Here is a 25,554-nt window from a genome sequence, read left to right as displayed (position 1 = left end):
ACTGGTTAAGTTTAGGCATTAACTTTGAGTGGTTAAGGTTAAGGTACGTTGTAAGGGGAAAGCATTAGCAAATATTTGCATAAGCAACAACAATTAGCACAAGAAAAAAATATGTGTCCCCAGTGTGATTCGAACCAGCAATGTTCAGGTTACAAGTCTGCTGTTTCAATGCTGCTTATTAGAGGCCCACACCATGGAAGATGAAATGCAACATCTGCTCTTTCTCTGTTTCTAAACACTTTTTAAGCATGCAGCATTCTTGGATGCTGCATTCAAAAGCTAAACACTATTACTGATGATCCAGATACACCATACTGGCCTAAATGGTAAGGGATTAAAGTCTATCCCTAAAATGAGTGCGTTTGCCGAGTTGAATAGGGTCATGTTCATTCCGTCAAGATTGTTAAGGCTTTGTTGAGGTCTTGGCGTGTTCTTTTCTCTCTCCCTTGATGGCCCTACGCAGCAGGCCCCTCCATCATGTGAATGCAGTGCATTATAATTACCAAACAAAGAGGACAAGGTTTCCACTCGGTTACACTGTTCTCTCAGATACTGTCAACTGAGCCAGACATACAGGGTTAGACACAACAAGAGTCTACCACCTCTAACACACACACACACACACACACACACACACACACACACACACACACACACACACATACACACACACACACACACACACACACACACACACACACACACACACACACACACACACACACACACACACACACACACACACACACACACACACACGCACAGACATAATGAGAAAGATCTCAAGTAGCAGCTGGTCCTACAAAGACAACAGGGTGCCAAGATGCACATAAAGGATTTTGGACAAAAGAGAGCTTTTCTGTGCTTATGTCCTCCATACACACCATATAATTACACTGAGCTTGTCCTATTGTTTAATTCATTGTGAGGTTTAATTTGTCCAGATTGACCCAAACTTGGGAAATTATTCCAAATCGATTCTTGTTCATGTCTTAAAACAAAAATCCCTCTTTTAAAATGCACTTAACAAGACAAGGATAAGAAGATTAGAAGTTTCTGAAGATTTACCCACAGCTTGTCTTTACAGCCTCTTTCCTTTTAGTTGTATCATGTAAGACAAGCTAAAACTACATTCAGAAGGCTATGCTGTTAAAGCCACAATCTGTCAAAAAAAAGAAAAAGAAAAAGAAAGTCGGTCCCGGGACATAGAACTGAGGGATGGGATTAAAGAAATACCACTCTCAAATTAATTGACAGAAATCTGGATGCAAGGACTGACAGTCTGTGACATCAATATGGGAGATTTAAGCATATATTGAAGCTATACAGTGTTTGTCCAAATGCCTGTTGTTTGGAAACAAGTGCTGTAATTTTCTTCAAGAATCGACTACGTTTTATAGGTATTTTTGGCATGTATTTAGGATTAAGACCCAAAACTTGAAAGCTCTCACCTTTAATAAATAAAATAAATATAAAATAAAATAATAAAAAATAACAAGGACAGAGAATTTTGGCAGGTTTACCTCAGGGACCCAAAACTCAATTAAGAGACAATCAACTGTATTACCCCCCTTCACTAGCTTGGACCCAGCATCTATGCAGAGAGCAAGAGTGTTCCTAAGCGTCTGTGTCCTCTTTCAGTGACGAAAGGAAGAATAGAGCCACTGTTACAGAAAAGCAGAGACACTGTTAGATTCAAATAAATAAATTATCATACAGGGGCGACTATGTCTTATTTTTAAAATTTATTTAACCCATATTTTATATGTAAGTTGAATGAAAACATATTCTTAATCAGTAAATTTCATTTACCCCGAGTGGCTCGTGGTTAGCTAAATTTATGTAACTTTTAGCTGTTGGTAGAGTTCAGATAATAAATGTAAATAAGGGCAGTTGACATATAACCAATTAGGCTTGGTCTTTATTGTCTATGAGCGTGGGGCTAACAATAAGAAGCTCTGAAATTAAATTACATCTGCACAGAATAAAAATACAGGAGTTGTCTAACTTAAAGTTCAAAGTTCAAATCCCCACACTTTGAATGTGCCTTACACTAATCAATATCAGCATGTCATCAAATCAACAGGTTTTAAATTACTGTTCAAAGCAATTGGGGTGAATGTAAACATGTGAGACATCAAAGCACTCTTTCAGCTTCTCCCTGTTGCTAATGAATTGTATAAAGCATCATCTCACTGGGTGAATTCATTTAACAGCTGACAGTGTTGAAATTGGATCTAATCGAATTATACCCCTTCATTTCCCACCATGTGTCAAGTAAATCTGTAGCACACTACATACTAGACTACATGTCCTACCGACCCCAAAAAGTACTGTCCCACATCAGGACACCGATGGCACACAGGCATTGATGGTGGCTGACCTAAATAATCTCTTGCTGCTTGGAGTCTGGCCAGTGTCCTGCCATTGCACAAAGAGCTGTGGGAAGGCGAACAGTTAGTGTGCCAACCTGCTTCGAAGTGCACACATCACTGACCCTGAAACAGCACCCAAACATGTGCCTTTTCTCAATCTGTCAGGGCAAGGGAGGTGGCAGAATTTGTCCAGAAAAACAGGTGGAGACATTTTGGAGACACTTTATTGAAACTTAATTTCAAACTTCAATCAGTTTTGTCATACATTGCAGTCAAAAGACCTACATTGGTAATGAACATCCTGCAACTCACCGTCGCTTGAGTGGCTTTTGAACACAGCCTAAATCTAAGAGAAACACCAACGTGGGTGTTTGATATAGATTGTTCACTTCAGGAGGACTGAGCAGCCAGAAACAAGTTTTTCTTAAGTTTCCTGGATAGGACAAAACAACACCCACTTTTCTTTGTATGTGTGCATTCATATAATCCAAAAAACAATGTTTAGTGTCGACCGTAAAGAAGAAGAAGAAAAAATTATAGCCTATTTCAATTGAACTCTTACATTCATTAAACATGCTACATACTACAGACATACCGGTAGTTAAACTACATGTGTTAGAGCTTTACGCTATTGCCTCAATACACTTTTAAAAAGTCACACCCGCCCCAATACAAGTCCAGTGGAATGCCGTAAAAGCAGAAAGAGGCACCGCTAGGTTAATTAATGAAGCCTTGTAGCAGTAAAAGTGTCCATATTGTCCCATGTAGCCCAATGAAAGGTGCTGATGATAAGACGCTGAGTGAGGCTAACACTGGAAATCAGCCGCTACACGTTGATTGCTTTTCATCCTGACCTAACAGAGGAGAAAGAAGGAAAAGAGAATGAAAGAGGAGAAAGGGGAAAGAAAGGGAAAGGGATAGGGAAAGGGAGGAAGATAGAGGGGAGGAGAGGAGATGGAGGTGAGGTTGAAGGGGAAACAGAAATTAAGAAATATGTGGAAAAGAAGGGAAGAGAAGAGAAAGAGAGGGGAGAAGAGGGGCTGAGAACTCACATGGCGCTCCAAAGACTTTCACCTTTCACTCGTCTCGGTGTCTTGACAATGTTGGTGGGGAAACCTCAGGCATAGCAGAACAGAGGTATGAAATACTGTGGTATTTGAGTTTATGGACATTTTTCTTCAACAGTGGCACAAGTAGATGCTATACTGACATGGGGATCTGGCCCAGTAAACATCAACATGAAGTAGCACTGGGGGCAGATATCTTAAAAGCACTAATAGCAAATGAAGAGAGTCTGAAAGAGGGTAGAGGGTCTTGAGCATGATTGTTGATAAGAACATTTTTAAACATCAGTGTTCCATTCAGTGGCAGACTTGAGCGATGAGGCAAATCTATTTACAAAATAAAGGATGAGCTTGTGAACTCAGTATAATAGTGTTGATCTACAGAATATACAGTGCCTATAGCATTCACCATTTCTTGCCCCAGAGGCTGGAATAGAAATTCCCACAGATTTTCACAGCCTACTGGACACTTTCAAAGTGAATGAAAAATGTAAAAAAGTCTCTCCTGAAATGATCTCAAATGCAAACAATTCTTCAACAAGTTACTCAATAAGAACTGAGTCCATCTGAGTGCAAGGATAATAGTTCATGTGATTTTGGAATGCATATCTTTGTCTTTTAGGATTGAATTGGAATCTATTACATACTGTGTTGATTAGGCTGTCAACTCAACACATTTTAAAATGTTCTCTTTATCCTGACAAACTCCCCAGTCACTGCCGGTAACATGATGCAGCAACCACTATTCTTCACACAGAACATGGTGCAGAAACAACGATGCTGGATTTTCACGAAATGTTACTATGTTGTAAAACCAAAGAAACACAACATTTTTTTTGTTTTGCTGTATCACTTGAATTTTTTTCATTCTGGCCACTCGATTATATAGAACAAATTTGTAGAGTGACTGGGATGAGTCCCATCATCTGTGCTTTTCCCTCTTAGCCATTCAACTTTTAATGCCTCACCAGGCCTCCGGGTGAGCAGTTTTGTTCCTCTCCATTCGCTCGGTTTGTCGTGACAACCTGATCAACAGTGTGTAATTGATTGCTATTCAAATGAGGGACCATGCAAAGACAAGGTTATACATTCCAAAAAACACATTCCTAACCCTAATTAAACTTGTTAAACATTTTAAACTTAAGACATTTTTACATTTGAGATAAGTTTAGGAGAGCCACAGCAAGTGGGGTGTAGACTTTTGCAAACAGGTTTCTTATTTCTAATTAATTATTGAAAATGTGTAGACTTTTTTTTTCACTTTGAATGAAAGTAGGCTGTGCAGAAAAAAATTCTTAATTTAATGTATTTGATTCCAGGCTTTGAGGCAACACAAAGTGAAAATGCGAAAAAGCGGTATAGACTCATAGACACAATTTTGCTTTTTGTGGCACTAATCCTGGAAAAACACATACATGGAATTTCCAATCTGCATCAATGAGAGGGACACAGCACTCAGAGGAATTCAGTGGAATTCACAGCACTCAGAGGAATTCAGTGGAATTTCAGTGGACTTCTGCCAAACATCATAAATGTAGACATACTGTATTACTACTAATGACTAGGTTTCTATGTAACCTGACAGTTAGGTGTTCAACAGACATAAATAACCACACAGTTCATGACACAAAAGATGACAAATGGCCATGCGTTAAAATGAAATGCTCAGGCATTTCCTGGAGCAAAAGGGAATTTACTGTAATTATCAGAAAATGCTGAGAGGGTGTTAACTGTCAGTGTTTTATTCTTCAGTTGTCTATCTAGTGTTGAAAAAATGACATCAGACATTTACTCTGTTATTGTGAAACAAAATTGCCTTGTTTTTCCTTTTTTGGTGAACTTTCAATTTCACAGTTCTTTAATACAAAAACACTCAAATTCAGCAATTTAGCAGGAACATATTCTGAAAGTCTCAAATATCCTATTTAAATGCTCTGAGCTGGAATGGGCCATTGTTTCACACAATAAGTTTGGTGTGAGGAATGTTGAGGCTAGAGCTTAGTGCTAGCAGCGGGTGATGCCCTATTGGCCCCTGTGTATTTGTGTAATCTCAGAGAAAATACCTCAGAACTCATGCTTTCTGTCTTGGATTTCAACAATTCCTTTTGAATCTGGTGGCAACCTTTTTTGCATTGGAAAATAATGCCCCTCTATTGTGAGTGGCTATACTCTCTGAGCTTATGAGTTAACACAATTGAAAAGGAATCCTTCTCATAATTAAAAAAAGAAAAATCTTCCTAATACAATACAACAAAATCTGAATCAATGGTGTCACTAAAGAAAAGCAAAACTACCATATGTTTCTTACAATCAAGTTAGCAGCAAACTGAAAAAGCAACTAACTCACTGTGCTATGAACTACTACATAATTTAACAGCCAACACAGAATCAATGGTGTAAACAAATTGAGCATTGTAGCCAAGCGAGTGAATTTAACCTACACAATCTAATGCGAACAAGAGTTGGATGGAACCCGTTTTGACAGGCCAACAGTCTGATCCTTGTCTGAGCCCTGATGTGAAGAAGAGAGAAATCAAATCCCTTCTTTCGGCGGCATCTTTCCTCTGAGTCCCTGACACACAAACAGCTTTGTGTGAGTGTGACAGAACTCTGCATGGGGACAATAGCTCCCCTCCATGCCCCAATTCTAAAGGGTCTAAGGGGTCCCCCTCTCTATATATAAAATGGGGCCCCACTCTACAGCCCTCTCTACCCATCTAAGATTGTCCTGAGGAGTGAGAATGCTTCCAATTTCCATGGCAACACCCCAAGATTTGCGAAAGCCTCTCAGCCTCTGAGTTCCCCTTTCCATGCCCAGAACCACTTTGGGACGTTGTGAGATCCCTCACTCTCTCTTCAGAAGAGAGATGGCAGGTTAACAATATATAAAAAGAAAACAGTGAGGTTTAAAATCACAGTCCACAAATAAAAAAGTTCCATACATTTTTTAAGTTATGAAATTTATATAACTTTGTATTAGTCCTACACCCTATGTAGGAATACAAATATATATCCTCAAAAAGTCCTGAAAGCTGAGTAGCATAGTATAGCATGTTGAACAATAAGCACATTGACAACCTGAGCCTAATTCTATTCTCCCAAGGAACCTGAACAGGCAGGTCAACATGCATCAACATGGGCCCTATTAACACATCAAACATCTAAAATGTGACTGACACTTGGCATCGTCTAGTGATGTGGATATATTTTGCGGGATAGTCGGACATAAGTTACCACTCGTCCGGACTTGAAGCACTTGAGTTCATGATGTCATAATTCCAATGTGCTAAATCTGGCAAGCAGCCCTGACCTATCCCTATGGACGCAGAGCCAAGCTGTTTCAGTTTGACAAAGAGCAGTGGTGTATAGAGTAGCCTACTATTTATGTATTATTAAGGACAGCCCTGGGGCTACATAGGCATGGTATGACAACTATAAATGCTTTATTTTTTCTATAAAGTATGTGTCTGTGTTTACACAAAATGTATCCAATTAACACAAAAAATATAACAGTGGAGAGCTGAAAATATTCCGTGGGCTTTAAATGATTATAGTTAAACGTGTACACAATGATATCTGAGTTCCATAGAATCTTCCATGACTTGAATGTTTATGCTAATTGGGTTAATTCATATGTGAAACATAAACTTTTTACAAAGGCACTCTGGTTATCTGTTTTACAGTGCTGTGTCCCTGTTGCGCACAGGGAGGGATTTTCTCTTGGTGCGATAACCTTCTGTGACCAAAGAGAATGATTATTTGGTGCAATTAGGCTACTATCATAGTAACTCTATTGATATAGGACTCCTTTATTTCATTTCACCAATAGGCTAAGACAAAATATTTGCACAGCCAAATTATTTGGTTACAAATGTGGTTGGCTATATATGTTGCACAACTCTGGTTTTCGTATTGATATATATATATATATATATATATATATATATATATATATATATATATATATATTATGCTGCATAACAGAAATTGGAGAGGGGACTATGATTCGGTCTCTGTCTGTTCGTATGTCACAAGCTTTTTCTCCGACACCACTGGGACAATTTTGATGAAACTTGAGTGAATGATGGGTCTTGCCATACAGATACATTTAAGAAATTACACTGATTGGCCCAATTTTTACGAAAGATGCATCTTGCCATAGAAATTGTTTAGGAGTTTTGAGGTGACGTCATTAAACAAGTCATAATGGGGTGCCAAGCGGAGAGCAAGGAGTAGTGTAGCCTAATGTAGTAGGCATACAGTGCCTTCGGGAAGTATTCAGACCCCTTCACTTTTTCTACATTTTGTTGCGTTATAGACTTTATAGACTTCACACACAATACCCCAGAATGACAAAGTGAAAACAGGTTTTTAGAAATTTCAGTAAATTTATTAAAATTGAAATACAGAAATACATAAGTATCCTAATCCACACAGTGTGTAATTGATTTCTATGCAAATCAGGGACCCTATAAAAACAAAGCTATTAATTCCAAAATTACATGAACTATTATCCTTGCATTAAGATGGACTCAATTTAACTTACTGAGTGAATGGTTGATGACATTTTTGCATTTTAGCTAATTTTAAGAGTGTCATATCAAAAGGTCTGAATATGTATGTACATGAGTATTTCTAACCCTAACCCTAACCCTCCTACAGCTTTTAAGCTATTTACACCAATCCAACTTTACAACATTCAGAGATGTCTAACTTGAGTTGCTTGTATTCAACATTTTGAAACTCTTTATACTTTTTAAAATATTCAGCTTTTTGTAACAAAAAAAATAAAAACAGAATGTTGACTTAATGTTGAGCTAGAGACCCATTGTTACTGCAGCTGCCATGGAACTTTCACAACTCCTGAATAAAACCAGCAGGAGACCAACAATACAGAACACATTCTTACAATGATTACACAACAATGCACTCTCTTGGCAAGCAGTTCTACCCCACTGAAACCACTCTTAACCACAACCAACCAACTCCACTGAGCTATTGAAGGCTCATTCTATCTATCTATCTATCTATCTATCTATCTATATCTATCTATAGACTGACTTTACTAAAGAACCTCCATTTGGATTGTTGATACTATTTACACTTTTTGAGTTTTACTCAAATGTGAGTATATAAGTCCTATTCATGCCTATACCGCCATGTGCACAGCCTAAACCGCTTAAACTATTAACATCAAATCAGCTTTTAGACTTGTGTAACTTGAGTTGCTTGAAACAATCTTTTTCATACCATTTATACTTTTTGAGCTGTACTCGAATTTGCCTGAAATCCGATTCATTCCTAAGTCTGTTTGCTCTGAATAGAGACATTTCAAGATGTATCCACTTTTTCATGATTTAAGCTTAACACCTCAATTAAAACGTATATGATGACTCACTTAAATAACTTCGATTCAGAGTTTGGATACTATTTAGACTTTTTAAACTTTAAGCCTTTTTAAGTTGCATGAATTAACATGGGTTTCTATGAGGACATGATACATTTTATGACACATCCTATGATACATTTTAAAATGCCTCTCCTCTTTCATTTTTTAAGTCCAACTTTAAAATGTGTACTGACTTTTTTATACTATTTAGACTTTTCAAACATTAAGCACATTTATACTCACTATCTCTCTCTCTCTCTCTCTCTCTCTCTCTCTCTCTCTCTCTCTCTCTCTCTCTCTCTCTATCTATCTATCTATCTATCTATCTATCTATCTATCTATCTATCTATCTATCTATCTATCTATAGTCCAAACCATCTTTTAACTTGATCAACTACCAGAATAAGACTTTGCAAGCCCACCTTTTCTAGTTATTATTATTGTTAAGATACCGTCGCTCAATTTGCCATGAGATGCTTCATGCTAGAGACTTGAAACTTGGCAGTATGATAGGAAGTAGTGACCACTACCCCCAAATGTAATATTGGCCTAATGGGGCACTATAACAAGTGTTTGAAATTGCTAACTTTGAAAGGCCATATCTCCCACACCCTATGACCTAGAGTCACCACATTTGGTACATACATAGGTTCCTCTCATCATGATGAACAAAAAAGCCTCTAGGACCATCAAGATCTGCCATGATGGATTTTCCACCTTTTTAAATTTTGTGAAAAACACCTAAAACACTAAAGCTTTTACAGTTATGGACCAAAGTTGGTATGCAACATCAATGGACTGAGGTACTCGCAGGATGCATTTTGTTTACCAAACAACATGGCCGCTATTAACCAATGAATTGCCCAGGTAGCGTGGCCTCTTAAATAAAGGGTTATACGTCAAAGACAAAAATAATCCTATCATGATGAAATTTGGTACACAGGGCCATTAGGCTCTCAGGGTCATATCCCTAAAGCCACTGAAAATCAACCAAACAGGGGTGCCATAAATGCCATATTTTCTATCTCTTCATATGGCTCACCAATGCCCTGGGGTACAGTCTTAGCCAATATCTTACGCATGGTCATGATTAGCCAATCTGTGGGCATGTGGGCATGGTCTATAACAGAGGGTCTCAACCTTTTTTAGACCAATGCCCCCATAACTAATTAACAAGTTCCCTCTTACAATGTTGCGATTTGCTGATGTTTGCTGCCATCCTGTCTCATGACTAAATTGTTCCAGAAATGTAATCATAATAATTTTATATAACTCCAGCAGGTGCATCACATTGTATTTTACACATACAAATAATAAGTATAATAATTCCGACATCATGAACTACATCACAACACACTAACACTACATAGCAACAGCCAATTAAAATGGTGTCCAGTTGTGCGCGTGAAACAGAGAATATAAAAAAGTGAATTCTCGTGGAGCAACTGCCATAACTGAAAAATGTCACATAAAAGAGATTTTTTTGTTTTTTACCACTTGAACTTGTACAGCTTGAATGTGCTCCATCATGGTGCATATCACCTCCACCGCATATAGATTGCATATTGTGTGGCATTTGTTAAACCTCTAATTTGGGCCGTGGAAAAGCGAACTCTCCTTGCCCGCCTTATCCAGGTGGATCTTGTTGATATTATCCTTTAAGAGTAAGGGTATCACAGCCTCATTGGAGAACACTTGCTCACATAGCAAACACATTGGAAGTTGAGAGTTGGATGGAGAGGCAATAAACCAGAATTCCAGATAATCAACAGAATACTGTCTGCATTTTTTTTCTTGCTAGCTTGTGCCATATTTGCAATGATACACACAGATACAGATATGAAATATGATAGTTATGGTCGGGCTCTGATGATGATGTTATTTGTATTTGTTTTATGATTGGACATGAAGGGTCATGCCAACAAAACTGTGCAGGGTTGCCCAAAACCCATGGGTGCACTACCATTGCCACTAGTCCCAAGCATTTATTTCACTTACTGACCCATGGGTGCAATGCACTGCACTACCACTACAGCTGGGTAGTGCATTCCCAAGCATTTATTTCACTTACTGTATTGTTGCTGCTTTTCAGCACCTTCCCGATGGTGCTCTGATGCTGAATATTCAATCAGCGAAAGTCAATGTTCTGTTTCGAATGCTTGTTGCCAGCTTGCTTTCTATGCATCTAGCTTCCCCAGCCGGCCTGCTACGCGGACTCGGTCCACTGCTAGATGTAGCGGGGCAGACTAGCTAGATTAAGTCGTTGTCAGTAGGCCTACTGTTCATTTGTTGATCCCAGCTGTCATAGGTCGTCAATTAATACTTATTCGTGCCAGCCTGCTTGCTATGCTTTTACTCTGGCCCGCTTAGTTTACCAGTGGGTAAACGAGCAGATAAATGCAATGCAAACAAGCTGACAATATGCATTAATTGGCGATCTGAGGGATCGAGCCCAGACGTAGCGGGGCGGGTGTATACACATAGAAAGCAAAACAAGCATTGGAAACAGCTAATGATCAGCACTGGACAGCGACTTTATCTGATCGTTCAAGCTTCGGAGAAGCTCTAGGAAGATGCTAAAAAGAAGCGACAATACAGTCAGTGAAAGCTGCGCTATTCTGCTGTGCCGGTGGCATTGGAAATGGCTCATGATAATATCAAGGTGAACTGGGCTGGCTGTCAACACAAATTTGTGTTGTGTGTTACACACAATGTATAAGACCACACGGATTTATGATTTGTAAAAGGGCTGTTGTATGCAGACTGCAAGAGTCTTGTCTCTCACTCATCCTCTGCCGGTTGACTACTCATGTCGGTTGTGTAGCTTAAAAATCATAACCCTTTCTAAATTCAAGTCCAAAATAGGAGACAAGGAGTCTCTTTTCGGAATCCTTTTATACCTGTTTTGTAAACACATGTAGGCCCTATATAGCCTACCGATCTTTTCATTTGTTTTGTAAGTTATGTCACATCCTTTTGATGTATTATGTTTTTTGGAAATCTATTGTATTGTGTATTGAGACCATGTGTAAAATGCACGTTAAACTTAACTTGGTAGCCTAACATTTTGCCGCATCATTCCTTTGATCCAGAAAGTAGGCATGTCAGCCTACAGCTACACTGAAATCAGCGACCGACTGGGCTGATGGCTGTGTTAAGCAGAGAAATTCTTAAAAGCATGTGCATGTCCTTCTAAACAGTTTGTTAAGATAAGGACTAAGTCAAAGATCTGAAACAGAGTAATACCCACTAAATAAATCAATGTTTAAAATAATGTTATTTTACGTGGACATCAGAGGCCCCAAAAACATAAACTACTGCTTGCTGCATCATAGCCCTTTAAAGGTAAACTCAGTAGTGTGACATCATACCAGTCCCAGCAAATTTTACCATTAAGATATTTTGGGTAAGCAAGGTTGTAAACACTTGTACATTTCAGGGGTTCATGATTCCAGTTTTGAAATGAATCGCCCCACTCTTTCAAGAGTAAAGACTACCGTGGAACATAATAGCCTATTGACAGTAAGAGTATACATTACAAAACAAATCCAATCTTGGCATCTTTCCCGACAATTGATTGACAGACATAACGGCATGTGTGTTCATTTTGACAGATTTTACAGTTTTGTAGTCCACTATAGTCCATATAGCCCAGTGCAGGTATAGTACAGTTTATGGCTATAGTCCAGTTTGTTACTGATCAGTTTTGTTGACCTTGTTATGTGTTATGTTGTGCGTGAGTTTAGGTGCTAATCATATCTGTTTGAAATCCAAATAAAAAGCAGGAATTATTGGTTATTGGTCTCATATATTTATAATTTATGTATATTATATATATATATATGTGTGTTTACTTTTTGTTTATGCAGCAGAATTACAAAAACATTGTAGTGAGCTGTCCGTGGTGCTGGCGGTACTCAGTAGAATGTAGAGTGTCTCAGGGGGTACATGACTGTTAAAAGTTTGGGAACCACTGATCTATTCTAAGGGCCCATTAAAACTAAGCCTTTTTGTTTTGTTTTACTTGCTTCACGGTACAGGTATCGATCCACCCATGCCAACCTCTAAGGAGTCTTGAGACAAAATCGCTGTATGTGTGTCAACGCTTAAGAAACTGGCCCAAGCCCGACTCACTAGCAGCATCTAGCAACAGTTTTACCCTCAATTAACTGCAACACTCTGCAGAGGCACAATTGAAGCGATTACTGCATCGGCACATGTAATATACAGTGCCTTCGGAAAGTATTCAGACCCCTTCACTTTTTCCACATTGTTGTGTTATAGACTCAATTTAAAATGGATTAAATTAAAAGACTTTGCCATCAATCCACACACAGTACCCCAGAATGACAAAGTGAAATTTCAGTAAATTTATTAAAATTGAAATATAGAAATACCTCACATAAGTACATAAGTATTCAGACCCTTTGCTATGACACTCTTAAAATTAGCTAAAATGCGAAAATGTCATCAAGTCCATCATAATGCAAGAATAATAGTTTATGTCATTTTGGAATTAATATCTTTGTTTTTATAGGGTCTCTGATTTGCATAGGAATCAATTACACACTGTGTGGATCAGGTTGTCATTACAAACTGAGCAAATGGAGAGGAATAAAACTGCTCAGGAATGCGACCCTGAGGCCTGAGGAGACTTACAAAAATCTACAAAGTTGAATGGTGGAGAGGAAAAAGCACAGTTGTTGGGACAACATCATCTCAGTCACTTTACAAAATTGGTCTATAACCAAGTGGCCAAAAAGAATCCCTTAATGGAAAATAATCTATCTCATATCCATAATTGTGTTTGCAACAATGAATTCAAGTGAAACAGCAAAGAAAGTGGGTGGAAATGTGTTTATTTGGTTTTTACTACAAAGCATTAAGTTTGATGCCAATCTAGCACATACAATGCAGTTTCTGCACCATCTCTTGTGTGAAGATTAGTGGTAGCTGCATCAAGTTATGGGTGTGTTTGGCAGGGACTGGGGAGTTTATCAGGATCAAGAGAAAATTATGAAATTTGCTGAGTTCAACTTATTGAGTGATTTGTTGATGACATTTTTGCATTTTTGCTCATTTTAAGAGTGTCATGGCAAAGGGTCTGAATACTTATGTACATGAGGTATTTCTGTATTTCAACTTTAATAAATCTACTGACATTTCTAAAAACCTGTTTTCGCTTTGTCATTCTGGGGTATTGTATGTGGACTGCTGGAATTCTTTTAATTTAATCAATTTTAACACATTCTAATTCTTGGTTTGGAACTATGACATTTAAGAACAATCTGTGGAGCTCTGGCAGGACCAAAGCTGAATTTTGTATATATGTCTAGTGAAAATGATCATGATTGTTCAAAAATTCAGTTCTTTATTAAGAATAAACAGTCCATAATATAGGTATGGCTGATCCTCTTATTGTGGCAAATGTGCCTTCAGAGGTCATTCACTTCAATCCTCATCAAACAAAAACAATTCTGGTTAAAAGAGATTTGGCTAATAACAGAAATAGAGAAACTAACAGGACAAGTGGATGCAGATGACAACTGTACTTTATAAAAACAGAGCAACTTAGAAAACAAACAAAAATAACAGGAGGAACTTATTCAAGAACGATCAAGTATAGTATATTACAAAAATAAAGCAAATTGGATGGAAAAATATCCTCACAAAATATTTCTTTAACCTACAATACAGAAATGCGAGCAAAAAGAATATAGAAAAAGTCATTACAAATGACAGAATAAACCATGTATCACCGAATTATATTCTGAAAGAGTATGTGCAATATTTTAAGCATATTGTATGTGTTCTTTTCAGTCTCCTCTATCTCCCACCAATGATGATCAGTGTAATGACTTCTTTCCTAAAGATAATAAATTATCATCAGTACAAAACAATATGTGTAAATGTCAAGGTGGGGTTAGATATTCAGGGCTTGAACACAAAAGTGTCAATGTATGCAGACGATTCAAGCTTTTTCTTGAGTCCTCAATCCAGGTCTTATTTAGGACTTCTATAGTCTCTTTGGATTAAAATCAAATTCTGAAAAATGTACTATACTACGTAATGGGTTACTGAAAGATACACTTTCCATGCAGTTTATCAATGAAATTGGCTGATGGAGCAGTAGACATACTTTGTATTCATATCCCCAAAGACATAAATTAACTTATTACCATACATTTCATTAAAAAGGTTAACTAAAATAGACAAGATCTTGCAACCTTGGGGAGATAAATACCTATCCATCTATGGAAAAATCACACTAACTCCTTTGTCATATCTCAACTCACATATTTACTTATGGCACTACTAACTCCTGATGATTCATTCTTCAAATTATATGGAAAAAATATGTTAAAATATTTCAGTTTTGGTAAACCAGACAAAATTAAACAGGCCTATCTATATAATGAACATGAATATGGGGGGTTGAAACTATTACATATCAAAGCATTGAATCTCTCCCTAAAAGCTTCAATCATTCAAAAACTATACTTACACCCAAACTGGTTCTCTAGCAGATTACTACGAGAAGCTCATCCTCTATTTAAAAATGGCCTATTTGCCTTCATACAGATTACATCGGTATGTTGAAAATGACATACTGTACACCCTTCTGAAACAAATAATCTGGTTGAATTAAAAAATACATATTGGAAAAAGTGTCACAACAGAATAATTTTCATCAATTAGCAAAATTACAATCAACTGATTGCAGCCTTGCCACAAAATTGGATTAGGAAAATTGGAAAACGGAAAAGGCAAGGATTTAGTTTGTCTGCCTCATATTAAAAATCACTAATGGCTGAAAAAGATTAGTATAAATGGATCAGTATACCAGTTCCATGTAAGGTCAAAAACACTGACTGCTGCGCCATACAGGATACAAGATTACTGGAAACAGATATTTGATGTTCCTATCCCATTGCATCAGGTTTATGAATCAATATATAAAATAACAACTGACGCATCACTACGCTTTTTAAAATACTATTAAAAAATTCTTACAATGATTGCAACCAAAAGAATGCTCACCATATGGGGCATTGAACAATCTCCACTATGCAGATTTTGTAGTGAGGAAATCAAAGCAATAGAAGCTCTGCTTTGCCATTGCCCCCATGTGTCTGACCTTTGGTCTAAGGTTCAGGAATGGCTGGCAAAAAATAATATTGATCTAAAAATGACCTTACAAAAAACATGATTATTAATTATTATTATTATAATTGTATTTTCATTTCCTCCAATTAGGGGAGGGCTGAGACAGGAAGAAAAAAAAAGAAAAAAAAGAAATAATGATAATAGACAGCCCCTGCTCTCCTCCCTTCTGTTTTTTAGTCTTTTTCTCTGTGCATAAGAAGACTATGGCTACAGCTGAAATGTCTTGTTACTATTTCATGGCCTGCGCCATTTCTGTCGTTGTCCTGGCAATGAACAAACTTAGAAGGGGAGGGTGAGAGGGGGCTCTGTCACATTGGCCAGTGTGAGAGCTACCATCGAGTCTGCTCATGCAGTGTACAGTACATTGCATCAAGACAGTGTGACATGGAGAATTTGTCTTGTGGTATGAGACCCTCTCATCGGTTAGAATCGTCATCGTGTCAGACTGGCTTAACAGAGCAGGGCATTTAGGGACTATATTTTCTAAGATCAGCATGATTCACTGAACACACATACACACACACACGCACACAAGCACACACCCAAACCACTAAAACTGAGGTGTTCTTGGCAGTGTTGTTAGTATTTTAGTTCAACTCATTCAGGTGGTAGTAAATCAAGTCAACTGTGTCTAGGGAGTGTGGATATCTCAAACAAACAAGGATAAAAAACTGTCTGAATGTTCTGGAGTGCAGGTGGCCAAATTGAGTTTATCCTCTACTTCGTGATATGTGAGGATGAGGTATGTCTGAATAACTAGACAGCCAGCATCGAATTACACACATTCCAATATTGAATGATGCACAAAATATGAAACCAACAATTGACCATTTCATGAAGATGTAAACGTCTAATTTGCTATATCTGCACTTCCAATAAAGTTGGATTGAACTGAATTGAATACAGAAATGCTGTTGTTGGCCTATACATGTCACGTTGTTCACATGTGGGTGTGCATTACAAATGACACGGATACGTAATTGCCTGCCTTCCGTTATGGCTAGCCTAAAGGGACCATCTATTAAGATCAAGGAAATCATAAATCTCCACCGGGAACAAATGTTTCAACAGTGACATCTGACATCATTCTCTCTGGCACTTACCACACTACCACTCACTGGTAAGTCACAGAAGAGCCATGTAGCTGTCTCTCTATGACGTTTGCAATATGTGCGTGCCAAAAAAAGCATGCTTCATCTATTTAACCTTTATTTTGGCAGGGAGACCCATTGAGACCACAGTCTTTTAGCAAGGGAGCCCTGCATACACACAATTTATAACCATACATCAAACAAAAATACAACATTATAAAAAATAATAAATAAATAAATAATTCAACAAAGAGGTCCACGATAAAGATGTTAAATTGCCCAGAGCGGCACCAGAACAACCAACTGTAATGCACTCTGTATATTGTTCCAGCAGTGAGGTTGCACCATAACTAAAACTCACCAAATTCGGTGGAGATCTGAGGAACCTCAAGAGTTAACCAACCCTGAGAACGATGCAATAGGGCTTTGTACACAAAAAGGGAGTAATGGTGTGATCTACAAGACTTTAACGAGGTCCAGCTGACCTTTTGTTAAAGGTTGCAATGATGAGTATTAAAACTATCACCCGTTATAAAGCGAAGAGCGCTATGATAAATGGTATCCAAGGGTTTACGAATGGTGGCTGCTGCATTCATGTCAAGACTACTGGATGCAAACCACCTGTGGAGCTGGAGAGGCAATCATAGCAGTAGGCTACTGTAAGTAAAAGGGGGATATTGGCGGGAACACACCCTCACATCCCAATTATCTGAGTCAAACCAATAATTCAGGGGACAATACCTATTTCCAAGTAATACTAGTGCATCTGGACATAACAATGGAGCGTATAGGCTACTGAATTCTAAGCAATGTAAAAAAGAGCTGAAACATTATTGTAATATCAAACTCAACAACAAGCCAAGTGCAATTAAAATGAAGCACAGGAATGAACGATGCACTGAGAGGCAGATTAAGAGCCCTTGAAATTTGCCTTGCCTAAGGGGCAACAATCCTCTCACTCCCTTCACCAAAACCACATAGCAAGACAAAACATGATCTACATTGGTTTAAAGGAGTCAACAGATGGTTGGCGTGCTGTTTTGATGTTTGAAAGCGATCTAGATTTCTCCCTAAATGCCAATGAAATCATAAGCACTCTATTCTCTAAGATGAGATGCGCTGGGACACACACACACACACACACACACACACTCCCTTGATTCCTCTGTGACGAACAACGCACATATGTGTACACTTTACTCCATTTCAGTATCCAAGTTAGGCCTACATTTCAAATATGTCTCTCTCCACAAAGCAAACTCTGGCAAAATACATTTGCCTCATGTTCACTGTATGCCACACAGGACAATGCAAACTTAGCCTTCACCCTCATCACAAATCCACTGTGACAAATGAAAGCCATTGGTTTGCATTGAAGGGCCATGTTCTCAGCAGCAGAGCATGCTGCTGGTAATTTACCCAAATTGAATTAGGAGTGGCATTGGGTCTAATAGAGCTCCTCTGAACCAAGACACTGAAACCCGCCAAGTATTCTGGGCTAGGCACGGCCGGCTAATTCAATTCTCATGGCTTAGAAAGGGCAATGCCCAGAGATTAAAGCTACATTTAACTGAGAGCAAATGCAGAATTCGGTTGACCAGAAGGGAGCACATCAGCTAAAGAGAAGTGCAATGTTGGTCTGAGTTGCATCCATTGCAGTAGTCAAAGGAAGACTTGCTTTGTGGTAGAACAATGGGAAGCGAGAGAGTGACAGTTTGTGTGTGTGTTTGAATGTGTCAAAGTGAGAGAGAGAGAGAGAGAGAGAGAGAGAGAGAGAGAGAGAGAGAGAGAGAGAGAGAGAGAGAGAGAGAGAGATACTGACACTCTTCCCAGACACTCAAATTGTGTACATGTTAGCGAGTTGCAGCATGCACTCAGCTTTCACTGGAGTGTGTATGAAATCAACCAAAATTCATGATTTACGGGATGTTTCTCTAACACATAGCCTAATCAATCATTCTTTCATAACGAAGATGTAACACACAGCTCGGGGCAAAGTTTGTATAAGGAGCATGCCTACCATGTAGGCCTCAAATAGACGTCTGATTAGCTAAAATGAGTTTGAATATTTTCTCTGCTTATTCTGTTCCCAATGTTTGCTGGTTTCAATATGCTTAACACTTGTCTAATCATGAAATGGTTTGACTTTTAAGTTCACTTTTCAAAACAGAAATGTGGCTACAAGCGGTTCAACTGTGAAAGAGTAGGCTAACCCCTGGCTTCTTCCTCTTAATACTGCATGCTGAACTATTCAAAGGCTTGAACAACCACAAAACTTGAATAACAAATAGCATGTGGCTCTAACAGACGACAATAAACAACAAGTATAAATTGAGTAAAGATGATCAAATGGATAAAGGAGACAACTGTATAATGACTTCAGGAAATCAATTTATCTAAATGCGTACAATAAATACAAAGCTGCAGCTTAAACACTGTCACAAGGTATCAAATAAAATAGAAGATTAAAACATAATTTATACAGTATGCACCAGATACAGCAACAAATGGAGATACCCAGAGAAAATTGTGACAACAGTCCTGAAAGGCTACCAGTTAGCTACCAGCTATTGTACAAGCAGTGCTGATGGAATGATTAACACTGTATCAAGCTGCTATGGTTGCATTTTAACAGGAATAGGAGACATGACAGCTTGAGTCCAGTCAGGTCTCAGCATGCTGTGCCATCCTCTTTAGGATACTGGGGTTACAAAGAATATGGGGGTATAGGGCAGAGGGAACAAAGGGAGTCAGAGTTGTCAGAGTTGTGGCAGCTGTGGCGTTGAACATGGTCATAGATCTTTTTGTGTATAGCCAGCGAGCATCAATAGCAATGTGGTGATTTAGGCTCAGTTACCAGTCACCAGAATCCCCATAGACATTCACATGGAGGAGGGTTGACTAGGACTTCCTTTCAAAGCAGAGACAAGGACCAGCAATAAAACTGATTCACAACTAAAAACAATTAGCATCAAGGTCACATTACCAGTAGGAAAATAAAGTGCAACATCAGAAAATATTACAGAATGAGTAGATGTAGCAGCTTCAAATCTGATGGAAGTGCCCCCTCCTCTGAAAGTCTAAAGGCAATGTCTGTCATTTAACACTATACAGATGTCATAATACAATTAGATGATGTGAGCCTACCCTTTCAAATATCGTTGAGTGTGCTTTCAGTTTCCACTTTTTTTCACAGGCCAGAGGGAAGAGCACTTACTTATAATACTTATTGGATTCACTTGGTTTACATTCACCAAGACAATTAGAGAGTGTGTCTTAGCAATGTAGAAACTTCACACCAAGTTGCTCTTACACTTGCATAGTAATGCATCAATTCCTGTAGTAACAACATACATTCATGTTGTTACTAATCTAGTGATGTAATGGACGATTTTTATTACAGAAATAAATAGGGGCTGTTGCTCTTTCCAGTTGTTATTACAAAAAAAACCTAAACTCAATCACTGTCTAATTACAAATCAAGCAGTAAATACATTAATGTAACATAATAGTAGAATGTTCTAACAAGAGTAACTACATCCTTACTATACATGTATAAGGCAACCTAAAGTGATGGATCTAAAGAAATGATCCAGTTTAACATACACCATGTGCTGGCAATAATAACACCAATGGCATAGAGCAACATAAAGAAGCAGAATGAGACACAATTGGACATGTACTGTACTATGAATGACCAATTCTGACTTAGAAATTAAAAATCATCCATGCAAGCCTAACCTATTTAAAACATAACAAAAAGAGGCATAAGAATAAAGACTGACAAGATGCAAAGCACACAGAGATCTGTAATGCAAGATTCAATTACATCGAGAGGTATGAATGTGACATGAGACCCTTGAACAAACTATCCACTAAACAGGACATACAACACTCCTCAAAGCAATGTATTGTAACAACATACAGACACCTTTACAAAAGAGATTGTATTCAATTTAATGGGAGTCTTACCTGTGACTGATATCTTCATGGTGGCCTCAAGAGGCCTGTTGTTGTCCAGGTCTCTACTCAGTTTGAGCTCTCCTGTGTCCTGGTTCAGGATCAGTAGATTCAGCTCATTCCCTTCCACAAAAGTGTAGTGGAGCTTATCCGAAACATCTGGATCCTGGGCTGGTATCTTCCCGATCACCCCTGCCGGGAAGCTATTGGACCTGTTTGTGACGTAGTTGTTGAAGATGATCTCAAAGTCACGTAGGACTGGGTCGTTATCGTTGACGTCAAGCAGGCGGATGTGCACAATGGCACGGCTCACTAACGGTGCCGAGGTCGCCTGGACCACAATGGTGTACTCCATCTTAGACTCATAGTCTAAATCTGTGAGGGCGACGAGATCTCCATTGAACATATCCAGTTGAAAGACCTCTGGGATGTTCCCTTCTACAATCTGGAACAGGATCTGTGCGTTGGTTCCCTCATCCGGGTCTGTAGCGGTTATGCGGGCGATGATGGAGCCCACAGGACTGTTTTCCACCACATAGATGAACAGCTTGTCCTTCTCAAAGACGGGTGCGTTGTCATTGATGTCCAGCACTGACACCTGGATGTCCACTGTTGCTTTTAGTGGGGGGACACCCTTGTCCACAGCAAAGGCCTTCAGGTTGTAAAGGGGTACATTCTCTCTGTCCAGCTTCCTGGCTGTTCTGATGATGCCAGAGTAAGGCTCAATAAAAAAGTCCCCCTCTCCATCGTCCCCGCCCTGGAAGGTGTAGCTGAGTCTGCCATTGGAGCCAGAGTCCCTGTCAGAGGCGGAGATCTGGAGGACACTGGTGTACACGGGTGCATCCTCAAACACTGTCCCTTGGTATATGTCCCTGAGGAACTGTGGTGTGTTATCGTTGGCATCCAGAACGATGATCTCCACGTACGTGGTGTCGGATTTCTGGGGAATGCCATTGTCACGGGCTATAATCGCTAGTGTATAGGAAGCCTGGTCCTCATAGTCGATTTCAATCTGCGTGGTTATGGCGCCCGTGTCAGGGTTGATTTTGAACTGTGGCACATTGTCCTCCATGACGTAGATGATGCGTGCGTTCTCGCCCATGTCCTCATCGATGGCACTGATCACCACCACAGTAGAGCCCACGGGCCGGTCCTCGCTGATCATCACCTGGTAGTTGGTGCTCTGGAACACAGGCCTGTGGGTGTTGGCGTCAGTGACGTTGATAAAGACCTGCGCTGTGTCGTAGCGTGTGCCGTCCGAGGCGGTCACGGTCAGGACGTACTGGCGCTCTTGTTTATAGTCCAATGGCAGCGCCAGAGTGACGAGCCCTCCGGCACTCTGGCTGGTGATGGCAAACCTGTTCCGCGTGTTCCCACTGGAGATCTGGTAGGTCACAACGCTGTTGGCGTCCTGGTCGATGGCTGTGAGTGTCAGCATGCTGGTCCCCACAACGGCGTCCTCGTTAATCTTCAGGGTGTACACCTTCTGAGTGAAAGTGGGGATGTTGTCATTCACGTCGAGCACTGTCACGCTGACGCTGGCTGAGGACGACATGGCGGGAATCCCGTGATCCACGGCTTCCACGCCAAAAGTGTAAAAGTCTGTTGTCTCCCTGTCCAGCTCCACACTGACTGTAATCCACCCTGTGCTGTTATTGATGATGAATGGAAAGCCTGGAGCAGTGTCAGTTAGTCTGTACTCTAAATGGGAGTTATCGCCAGAGTCTGCGTCTATGGCCTGAATATGGATGACAGAGTAACCGACGGCAACGTTTTCCAGCACTGTGGCTTGAAAGGGTGTGCTAACAAACATGGGGCTGTTATCATTGACATCAACGACCTGAACGACCACTATACCTGTGCCGTTTATCAGAGGTGGCCTGCCCCCATCCTGCGCCTTTATCCGCAAGCTATATTCCCTGATCATCTCATAATCCAGGGGGTTAATGACGTCAATCACACCTGTAGGAGAGTGGATGTAGAACTGGCCCTTTACATTGCCACTGATGATGCTGTAGTGGACTTTAGCATTGTTGCCCTCGTCTTTATCTGTGGCCTTTACCCTGGTCACTTTGGTGTTCACTGCCACACTCTCAAGGACCTGGACTACATACCTTTTCTCACTGAACTGAGGGTAGTTATCATTCTCATCGTCCACAGAGATATACACTGTAGCTGTAGCGCTGCGGGGGCCTGGGTCCTTACCCTGGTCATTGGCTTCCACTATCAGCTGATACTGGGCCACTGTTTCTCTGTCAGGCCGAACTCTGATCTTGACTAGGCCATTTCTGGGGTCAATTTCAAAACCAGCATTGTCGCCTTCCTCATTCACAATTTTGTAGATCATGTTTGCATTGGATGGGGCATCCCCATCTGTGGCCCTGATAGTCAACACCTCAAACCCTACCTCCACATTTTCCCTAATGCTCACCCTGTATTCTGTCTGCTCAAACACAGGTCCATGGTCATTAGTGTCACTGATTGTGACAGTGAGATAAGCAGTGGCTGACCTCTTAGGGATGCCTTTGTCCGTGGCTATAATTTTGAAGACATGAGTGTCCTTGACCTCCCTGTCCAAAGGTTGCAAAGTTGTGATGCTGCCGGTCTGCAAGTTTATTTGAAAATAATCATTGGATCGGCTATCGAATAGGGCTTCCATATCATATTCAACTTTACCAGCATCTCCATCGTCTGAATCCATTGCTTTGAGCGTAATTACGCGAGTTCCCGCTGGCTCATTCTCAGGGAGAGAAACCTGATAGTTGGGCAGTTGAAACTGGGGAGCTGTATTAACATTTCTTTTTTTACGTTTGATCCATGAATCTAGTCCGAATTCGCTATGTGTAAACATTCCAGGCTTATGCGGAGAAGTAAAGTGCAATTTCGCGCGGACAGTGATGGGATTGAGTGGGTTTGGCACCCTGCAGACTAAATTCATCTCGCTATGCTCATCGGGTTGCAGACAATTCGGAGAAAAAATCCCGTTTTCAATCATTACCTTCAATTCCCCTCCCTTGCATGATGAACGGTAAATGTGTTCATTCCGGGTAAAGAGTGGTAAATGTTCATAAATGTTCATAAACAAAATACCCGTGGACACGCAAGGAGGTGTCACTAGTTTTGAGTGTATGTTCATATAAATGTCAGACTCACCCTCAGTGCTCTTTCTCCGGTATTTAATTAAACAATTATGTCCATGCACGAAAGTATTAAAATTTATTAAAATAAAGTTTTCCGAGATAACTGATCTAATTTGAAGATAAAGTGGTGCTGGGTTCCTTGGCAAACGCGCACAATTCACTTTTCCTGAGAGATACAAAATTCCGGCTTGCCTTTCAATGCTTAAAAAGTGCCGTATGTATGTTGGTGTCAAAGTTCTGTCTATGTTATAAATCCAACCCCGTCCAAGTGACACATTTGCCAGTACTACCCTAGACTGCAAAGTATCCGAAACGTGTACATCAAGACATCCAAATAATGGAACTTGCGATAACAAACAAATCCATAGCCAGGGCACTTGTAATTCCATGGTTCAAAACGCATGACATCCACTTCTCCAGAAAACCTAGAAAATCCACTGAGCAACTTTCTTCCGCGACATCGCTGTCCTGTTCCTTTCCATTACTAGTGTACAATGTTGAAAGGAGCGCATTGACGCTATGCCCCTTGACATAGTCCTGCAGTCGTTCAAAATGGCTCCAGTGCCCCCTCCTCTGAAATAACTGATTAGCATAAATCTGCTCCTAAAATGTGAGCATTGTCTGTGGGTTTTAAAACTATTCCCTAATGATAGTGCCTAACATTAAATGTGAGTATAGCGATCATTAAAACCTCATCATCGTTCTCTTCCACAGTGTACTCATAACTTTTTGCATCAATTTTACTTGGTCCTACAATAAAATATCTAGGCTATAAGAAATCATGCCATGCAAATAATGAACGAAAACAATGTAAAAAGAAAAAAAAAAGAAAAAAGAAAAAAAAAAGTACTGTAATTCAAACATGCAGCTAAAACAATTGAGCATTGTCAGAGTCTTTGTGTTTTTATTAATTGAACAGAAATTTGCAGGGAGAGGAAGGTGAAGCCAACTTTCTTTCGCCTGCCTTTAAGCATCTCCTAGTGGACATTCTGACAATATGTCACTATTGCACACATACTGGTGACAAGTCTGAAGATGACACTAGGTGAGAGTGCCTTTGCTCTCTTCGCGACCTGGCTGGATAGGTAAAAGCAAACCTAAGACAAGTGTGCTTTAGTTTACACAATTTAAATATGTCAGAGTTAGCTAGAAATAGTGTGCTGTCACTTATTCAGTCTTTTCATGAATGAAAAAAGTTGAAGGGTGATGCTTTAGATAAAACACTGCTTTTGAGTATATTACTCCGAATCAAAATGATCCTGTGTTATGTTAATTCTGTTCAAAGACAAATTGCCCACCCTGAGCAAACAAACAAAGATAAAACACTTCAGTCTGAACTAAAACGTTAATTCTTCATATCAAAATATG

At 39.5% G+C, this 25,554-nt stretch overlaps 1 protein-coding gene across 1 annotated transcript in view; it reads right to left on the bottom strand.

The window, feature by feature from the left end:
* Positions 1-23,897, bottom strand: part of LOC310802260 (cadherin EGF LAG seven-pass G-type receptor 1-like) — a gene marked incomplete at both ends in the record, with an annotated part of 97,771 nt that extends 73,874 nt beyond the window's left edge. Inside the window, one exon of the mRNA XM_083666550.1 lies at positions 21,059-23,897. Coding sequence (XP_083522676.1) covers positions 21,059-23,897 — 2,839 coding nt within the window. The remainder of the gene's footprint in view (positions 1-21,058) is intronic.
* Between the last annotated feature and the right edge of the window lie 1,657 nt (positions 23,898-25,554).

The sequence above is a fragment of the Argentina silus genome (assembly GCF_951799395.1).
Source record: "Argentina silus genome assembly, chromosome: 3".
Lineage (NCBI taxonomy): Eukaryota > Metazoa > Chordata > Actinopteri > Argentiniformes > Argentinidae > Argentina > Argentina silus.
This window is presented reverse-complemented; position numbering and strand designations above follow the sequence as displayed.